The sequence below is a fragment of the Chiloscyllium plagiosum genome, chromosome 12, assembly GCF_004010195.1.
Source record: "Chiloscyllium plagiosum isolate BGI_BamShark_2017 chromosome 12, ASM401019v2, whole genome shotgun sequence".
NCBI classification, from domain to species: domain Eukaryota; kingdom Metazoa; phylum Chordata; class Chondrichthyes; order Orectolobiformes; family Hemiscylliidae; genus Chiloscyllium; species Chiloscyllium plagiosum.
In genome coordinates this window covers 87,460,380-87,469,244 of record NC_057721.1, presented here as the reverse complement: position 1 = coordinate 87,469,244, position 8,865 = coordinate 87,460,380, and the positions used below count along the sequence as shown (strand labels likewise).

The 8,865-nt window shown below is 46.2% G+C and overlaps 1 protein-coding gene across 1 annotated transcript in view; it reads right to left on the bottom strand.

Moving 5' to 3' along the window:
• Window positions 1-8,865, bottom strand: part of LOC122554869 (serine/threonine-protein kinase Nek9) — an 80,956-nt gene that overhangs the window by 59,891 nt on the left and 12,200 nt on the right. Inside the window, exons 5-6 of the mRNA XM_043700217.1 lie at window positions 6,935-7,040; window positions 490-621 (exon numbers count right to left, since the gene is read on the bottom strand). Of these exons, the coding sequence (XP_043556152.1) occupies window positions 490-621; window positions 6,935-7,040 (238 nt within the window). The remainder of the gene's footprint in view (window positions 1-489; window positions 622-6,934; window positions 7,041-8,865) is intronic.

Here is an 8,865-nt window from a genome sequence, read left to right as displayed (position 1 = left end):
GACACCACCGGCAGGAGAGAGGGGGGGGGGAGGGAGCGTGGTTGGTAACACCAGGAAAGTGGGAAAATAGGCCGGAAGCAGAGAAAGGGTGGCTGGGCAGGGAGGGAAGAGGCAGACAGAGGGAGATGCGAATAGAGTAGTAGAGATGGGTGGTTCAGGAGTGGTGCAAGGAGCAGGGGGCTTAAAGGGGTGGGGTCTGCGAAGTTTGTGGCAGGGGGAGGGATGTAGGGCATTGCAAGTTGACACTCTGGGTCGGGGTTGGGGGGGGGGGGAAGAGAGAGAGAAAGGGTTCAGGTGGGAGATTGAGGTTGGGGTGTTGGCAAGTGGGTGGATTGAAAGGAGCTGAGTGAAGGTTGAGTGGGGGAGTTGGCATTGATAGCAGGAACAGATGGGACTGAGTGTGAAATCAATATCACACACTGGCCTCCTACTCAATGGGAGCAGAAGGATGTGGATTGCAGGCAGGACACAGATCGTTGAGGTTCATACCGTTGCATCAAAGGTGCGTGTGAGGGTCAGTAGTTCGAACAGCACACAGCCGACTGCCCAGATATCCGATTTGAAATTATACTTCTCCCCTTGGCAAAGTTCTGGTGACATGTAATATGGAGTCCCGACACACTGCAGAGAGACACACGTATCAGCCAGACTACAGAACACACTGGTCAGAACCCCAGCTCAGACTCACCGATACCAATATCAGCACCTCCATTCCAGGGAAAACATTTTTTCTAGTTCACCTGTACATGTGCGATTACTCACAATGTTTTATGAAATCACATCATCTCCCACAGTTCTGTTTGCACCACAGTTTAAATGGGATTAAACGAGAGGTCAGGAGAGACGTGGTGGAAGACACTTAGAGATGCTACACAACCCAGCAAAGAGAGAAAGACTCAAAAGGAAAAGTGTCACAAAGCTGGTCCTTTTCTCAAGGCTAAGGTGTCCTTGGGTTTTTCAGAGGGATCGTAAACAGGCCGGGCTCCGAAACAGCTGGGTTTGGTCCCGAGATGGAAGGCCTTTTTGTTTAGACATAAACAGATGAGTCTTTCAGCCAAAGCAATTATGTCTTAAGAAGTAACCTATATAAGTCAAGGGGATGTGGCCAGCTCTCCAGCTGAGTAGTTCAGTCCAGAACTAGTTAGAAGTTCAGTTGTGGGCTGTGTGAACAGGCTGCTAGACTCTCTCTCCTACTGCCCTTCTAACTTCGACCTGTAAGACTTTGTTTCAGGGGTTTTTACTGTGTTTCAGGGGTTTGCTTATTGAGACTGTTGTGTATATTCAGAGAAGCATAATTAAGTCTTGTTTGGATAGACTGAGTTCCGTAAGGGTTCTTTATTCTGTTCTGTGTGTTTCATTCACAAAGTTATTCAGGACATCAACCTCCCCATATCCTTCTAAATTCCATCGGTTACAAACTCAGAGTCCTGAACAGCTCATGCCTGAAACGTTGATTTTCCTGCTCCTTGGATGCTGCCTGACCTGCTGCACTTTTCCAGTAACACATTTTCAGCTCTGATCTCCAGCATCTGCAGACCTCACTTTCTCCTAATTCATTTCAACAGGGCTGGAATACAAGAACAGGGATGTACTGCTGAAGCTGAAAACAACACTCTGGTCGTTCTGTATTTGGAACATTGGGAGCAGTTTTGGGCCCCATATCTAAGGAAGGATGTGCTGATGTTGGAAAGGGACCAGAGAAGGTTCACAAGAATTAATCCGTGGATGAATGGTTTGTCATAATGCATAGCTGTTCAGGACTCTGAGTTTGTAACCGATGGAATTTAGAAGGATATGGGGAGGTTGATTTAAACTTACAGAATACAGTGAAACATGGAGAAGATGTCTCTCCCACTAGTGGAACCTGGGACCTAGGGACACAGCCTGAGTGAAGAGACAACCTTTCAGAACTGAGATGAGGAGGAATTTCTTCAGCCAGAGGCTGGAATGCATTGCTGCAGAGGGTTGTGGAAGCCAGGTCATTGTGTGTATTTAAGACAGAGATGGATGGGTTCTTGATTAGTAAGGGCATCAAGAGTTATGACAGGAGAATGGGGTTAAGAAACATATCACCCAGGTTTCCTCTCAGAGAAAACACTCTCATCCCTGTCCTGAAAGGACAACCCCTCATTTTAAATACTGCCCCCTAGTTCTGGGCTGACCCACAGGAGGAACCGTCCTTTCCACATCCACATTGTCAAGACCATTCAGGATCTGAGACACTTCAATCAATATACCCTTCAACGCAAGCTCAGTCTGTCTAACCCATGACCATAAAACAACCCGCACATTCTAGGTATCATCGAGTAAACTTCCTCTAATCAGTGAACCACCTCCAATGTAGTTATACTATTTCTTACAGAAGGAACTGCACACAATATTTAAGATGTGATCTTACCAAAGCGCTGAATAACTGAAGCAGGACATCCTTATACTTCTGTTCAATTCCTCTTGTAATAAAAGATAACTGTCCATTAGCCCTCTTGATTTTATACTGGACCTGTACACTAACATTTTGCGATTCATATGTGAGAGCACATGAATCCCTCTGCACCTCAGAATTCTGCAGTCATTCTCCATTTATGTAATACTCTTGCTTTTTTACACTTCCTGCCATCCATGGCTGACTAAGTAAGCTAAAATTGTATAAAATTGAAAGAAAAAAATGCATAATTCTAGACAGATGACTAGCAGGTAGGAATGGAGAACAGAAGAACAGAATATTATTTAAAAGGAGAGGAATTGCAGGCAGCTGCAACATTAAGGCATTTCACAGGGGTTGGAGTATAAGAGTAGGGAAGTCTTACTGCAACTGTAAAGGTGTTGGGGAGACTACACCTGGAGCACTGTGAGCAGTTTCGGGTTGGTCCCCTTATTTAAGAAAAATATCATTTCATTGGAGGCAGTTCAGAGAATGTTCACTGGGGTGATCCCTGGGACGGAGGGATTAAAGAATAAACAAGTTGGGATTCTACTCACTGGAATTCAGAAGAACGAGAGGTTAAGACACATCGGATTCTTAAGGGCCATGACAGGGTCAATGCTGAGAGGATGTTTCCCCTCATGGGAGAGTCTGGGACCAGAGGCATTGTCTCAAAATAAAGGGACGCCAATGTAACACAGAAATATAGATGACAGCAGCGGAAGGAGGCCATTCGGCCCTTCCAGCCTGCTCAGTCTTTCCTCACGATCATGGCTGATTGTCCAAGTCACAGCCTAATACAGCTTTCTCTTTGATCCCATTCGCCCCAAGTGGTATACCTAACTGCCTCTTGAATATATTCAATGTTTTGGTATCAACTCCTTCCCATGGTAATGAATTCCACAGGCTAACCACTCTTTGAGTGAAGACATGCCTCCTCATCTTCAAATTAAATGGTCCATTCAGACTGTGAAACCTGGTTCTGGACACACCCACCATTGGGAATGTCCTCTCTACATCTACCCTGTCTTGTCCTAGAGTCTTACAGCACTGCGACAGATCCTTAGCCCAAATTGGTCCATGCCGACCAAAATGGTCCATCCACACTAACCCCGTTCCCCTGCATTTGGCCCATATCCTTCTAAACCTTTCCTATCCATGTATTTGTTCAAATGCCTTTTAAATGTTCTTGATGCACCTGCCTTAAACATTCCACTGGCAGCTCATTCCATATACACAACACCCTCTGTGTAAAAAAGGTTGCCCCTCAGGTTCCCTTTTATTCTTTCCCCTGTTGGAATGTAATAATTTCCTACAAGATCTCCCCTCAGTCATCTGAACTGCAGCAAAACCAATCCTAACCGAGTCAATCTCTCCTTATACGTCAGTCCCACCATCCCCTGGAATCAGCCTGGGAAACCTTCGCTGTACTCCCTCGAGAGCAAGGGCATCCTTCCTCAGAAACGGAGACCCAAACTGCCCACAGTATTCTAGGTGTGGCCTCACCAAGGCCCTGTACAACTGCAACAGCACATCCCTGCTCCTGGACTCAAACCCTCTCACAGTGAAGGCCAACATCCCATTTGCCTCTTTTACTGCCTGCTGCACCTGCAGATTTAAAAACTGAGATTGAGTCATAGAGCTGTACAGCATGGAAACAGACCCTTTGATCCAACTCGTCCATGCTGACCAAATACCCTAAGTTAATCTAGTCCCAGTTACCAGTATTTGGCTGATATCCCTCTAAACCCTTTCTATTCCTATACCCATCCAGATGCCTTTTCAATGTTGTCATTGTACCAGCCTCCACCACTTCCTCTGGCAGCTCATTCCATACACGCACCACTCTCTGTGTGAAAAGGTTGTCCTTAGGTCCCTTTTAAACCTTTCTCTTTTCATCTTAAACTATGCCCTCTAATTTTGGACTCCCTCACGTCAGGGAAAAAGACATTGGCTATCCATACCCCTCATGATTTTATAAACTTCTATAAGGTCACCCCCTCAGCCTCCGATATGCCAGGGAAAATAGCCCTAGCCTATTCTGCCTCTCCCTATAGCACAAACCCTCCAACGCTGGCAACACGCTTGTAAATCTTTTCTGAACCCTTCACAATATCGTTCCTATAGCAGGGAGACCAGAATTACGCACACTATACCAACAGTGGCCTAACCAATGTCCTGTACAGCCACAACATGACCTCCCAACCCCTGTACTCAATACTCTGACCAATAAAGGCAAGCATACCAAACGCCTTCTTCACTATCCTATCTACCTGCGACTCCACGGATGAAGAGGACTTTCTTCTTCAGAGGGTTGAGGGTCTTTGGAACTCCTTGCCACAGAAAGCTGTGGGGGCACAGTCCTTCTGTATATTTAATGCTGTGGCAGATTCTTGATCAGTCAGGAATCAAGGGCTACAGGAAAAGGGGAAGGAACGTGGATGTGAGGAATGTCTGATCAACTACAATGTTAACAAATGGCAGAGCAGGCTCGAGGGGCAAAACAGCCTCCTCCTGTTCCTCTTTCGTATGGTCTGAACATTGGACAGTATTTAAAAAATAACAAGGACTTCAAAGGAGGGAGAAGTTCCAGGGTGAAGGCAAAATATATAGATACATAAAAACATCTACAGGTCTTTTAACAGGCAAACTGTAAAAAAAGAGTGTTAGCCCTCTAGATAGTGATTCTGGTGAATTAATAATGAATAAGAGCCAAGCAAATGAACTGAACTGCTACTTTGTAACTATGCTTACAACAAGGGGTACAAATCACATCTCAGAAATAATTATAAATCAGGAGATAAAAGTGAGGAAGGATCTTCCAATATTTACAATCTCCAGGGAAAAGTCACTAAGGAATTATGAGAACTAAAATCTGACAGAAGTGAATACCCTATTGCCGTGTTTACAGATGATGAAAGTAGCTGCGAAGATGAGGATCACACGAGTCCACAGAGGGATATACCCAGGTTAGACAAGGAGGGAAATACTTGGCTGTTGGAATGGTATGTAGGAAAATGCGGACAAAAACAAAATACTGTTGTCTGGGGGAGATAGACCGGATCACAGTGCGTGTCTGAAGACAGACAGACTGGATCACAGCCCTTGTCGGGGGTGGGGGGACGACTCTAGATCACAGTCTGTGTCAGGGAGAGACTGATCGGATCACAGTCCGTGTCCGGAGAGGACAGACTGGATCACAGTCAATGTCTGAGGAGAGACAGACTGGATCACAGTCTGTATCTGGGCCTTCTACTGATTGGGTAGTTGAAAGGCAGCCCCTATCCTGGGCTGGGGCTAATGTCTGGTGTGTGTCTATAGAGTGGAGATGTTGCATCTGAAGCTGATGCCCTATCAGTCACTCACATTGGACTGGGCTCACTCAGTCACAGCATCAGAAGCAGAAGGAGAAAGTGAGGTCTGCAGATGCTGGAGATCAGAGCTGAAAATGTGTTGCTGGAAAAGCGCAGCAGGTCAGGCAGCATCCAGGGAACAGGAGAATCGACGTTTCGGGCATAAGCCCTTCTTCAGGAATGAGGAAAGTTGGTCCAGCAGGCTAAGATAAAAAGTAGGGAGGAGGGACTTGGGGGAGGGGCGTCAGAAATGTGATAGGTGGAAAGAGGTCAAGGTGAGGGTGATAGGTCAGACTGGGGGGGGGGCGGAGAGGTCAGGAAGAAGATTGCAGGTTAGGAAGGCGGTGCTGAAATTGTAAAAACCGTACCCTTGTTTGTTGTCCCAAATTGCAATACCTCGCATTTATCCAGATTGAACTCCATTTGCTATTTTTTCAGCCCATTTAGAAGATAAGACCTAGGAGCAGAAGTCATCCATCGGCCCTTCGGTCCTGCTCTGCCATTCAATAAATTCATGGTTGATCTTTTCATGGACTCGGCTCCACTTACTGCGCTCTCACTGTATCCCTTAAATTTTTTATTGTTCAAAAGATTCTACCTTAGCTTTAAAAATGTTTACTGAAGTAGCATCAATTACTTCACTGGGCAGGGAATTCTATGGATTAACAACCCTCTGGGTGAAGAAGTTCCTTTCCAATCAGTCGTAAATCTGCTCCCTCTAATCTTGAGGCTATGTCCTCTTGTCCTCCACCTATCGCATTTCCGACGCCCCTCCCCCAAGTCCCTCCTCCCTACTTTTTATCTTAGCCTGCTGGACAAACTTTCCTCATTCCTGAAGAAGGGCTTATGCCCGAAACGTCGATTCTCCTGTTCCCTGGATGCTGCCTGACCTGCTGCGCTTTTCCAGCAACACATTTTCAGCATCAGAAGCAGAACCAAGGAGAGGCAGTTGGTTAACATTGACCATGAGAGTCAAGTGTGTATACATGGTCAATCTTCAGCCTTGTGGGTTGAAGTGTCTGCATTCAAGCTCAGCCTCATATATGACAAGTTTCCAGACACCTCTGAGAACTGCAGCTTTGATGGACTGCTTGTAAACAGCCTCTGATCAGTGACCCCTCAGCAGTGTAATGTAATACCATGCAGCATCAATACTTACAGTCTCTGCCATTGAGTGAAGGGAGTTTAGCTGTTTCGCCAGTCCATAGTCACCCAGCTTGATCAGGTCTGACTTTGTGAGGAAGATGTTCAGTGTCTTTATATCCCTGTGGAGTGGTAGCAGCAAACATCACACACACAGCTCAGACAGAATAACCAAGCCTGGCAAATCAGCATCACATGCTAAACAGTACACATCACACAGCTCAAACTGCCAACTGATTACCAGCCTCACTACCCATCACACCCCACACTCTCGGGTCATCCCCCAGTCACCATCCTACAACAGGATACCATCCCACACCAGGATACCATCCCATACTGGGGTCACTCTCCCACACGCCTGGATTTTCTGACCCAATCTTGGGTCACTTAGCTCACTCACAGCTCACCTGCTTCACTTCCAGTCACCTGTCTCAATCTCAGACACTCAGTACATTCCCTGGTTACTCCCTGTACTGCACACCCACTTTTACATACAACCAGCGCTCACTCTCAGGCACAAACACAGGGAGGTCATTACAGAGTTCTATTGCTCCTGTACACCAGAGTGTACAAACACCCCTTTGCCCTCCTCCTGCAGTTTGTATAGTTTTGGATAACTTGTCATTTTGGTTAGACCCTCGGCATGCGACTCTTATACCTATCAGGTTATTCCAGCCCTTTGGTTAATTTCCAGCACCACCTTCTTTTTAATTTTTTGTAATTATCTCTCGGCCTCAATTGGATTATAGATCATCCCTTCACTTGTTATTCAGCTGTTGACACTTTACTCACACCATCTGGCACTTTTGATCACCTGCAGAGACTTATTATTCAGCCTGTTGACACCTCACTCACACCATTTGTATTATCTTTCGATCTCTCTGCCTATACATTCTGTGTCTGTGTGCTTCCCTTCACTTCTCCTGACAAAGGGGCAGCGCTCCGAAAGCTTGTGATTCCAAATAAACCTGGTGGACTATAACCTGGTGTCATTTGACTTCTGACCTCTTCATGCAGAATGACGCATCCCTCAAAACACCATCATGCCACCTCCTGCGTACAGATCTGTCTCCCCATACCCCCACACTAGGGTACCCTATTGGAAATCAAGTCACTATTTCCAGAGTCATCATGAAGGCTAACAGTTCTATCAAAGTACGCAACCCTTTCCCAGTTCCCCAGTGTGTATTGACCAAAGTCAACAGTAAACAGGTTTCTGTACTGAGCAAGAGTGAGTTTACTACAAATACATAGATTCTAACTATTGTGGGACTATGGACATATAACTCTACTAGTTAATACATTAACCCCCATCTGAAAATCCCCTCCCTCTCACAGACAGTTCAATGGTCCGTGTCCACACACTTAGAGACTCATAGAGTCATAGAGATGTACAGCACGGAAACACACCCTTCGGTTCAACCCGTCCACGCTGACCAGATATCCCAACTCAATCTAGTCCCACCTGCCAGCACCCGGCCCATATCCCTCCAAACCCTTCCTACTCATAAACCCATCCAGGTGCCTTTTAAACGTTGCGATTGTATCAGCCTCCACCACTTCCTCTGGCAGCCCATTCCATACACGTACCGCCCTCTGCGTGAAAAAGCTGCCCCTTAGGTCTCTTTTATATCCTTCCCCTCTCACCCTAAACTTACGCCCTCTTGTCTCCCCCACCCCAGGGAAAAGACTTTGCCTATTTATCCTATCCATGCCCCTCATGATTTTGTAAACCTCTATAAGGTCACCCCTCAGCCTCTGATGCACCAGGGAAAACAGCCCCAGCCTGTTCAGCCTCTCCCTGTAGCTCAAATCCTCCAACCCTGGCAGCATCCTTGTAAATCTTTTCTGAATCCTTTCAAGTTTCACAACATCTTTCTGATAGGAAGGAGACCAGAACTACACGCAATATTCCAACAGTGGCCTAACCAATGTCCTGTACAGCCG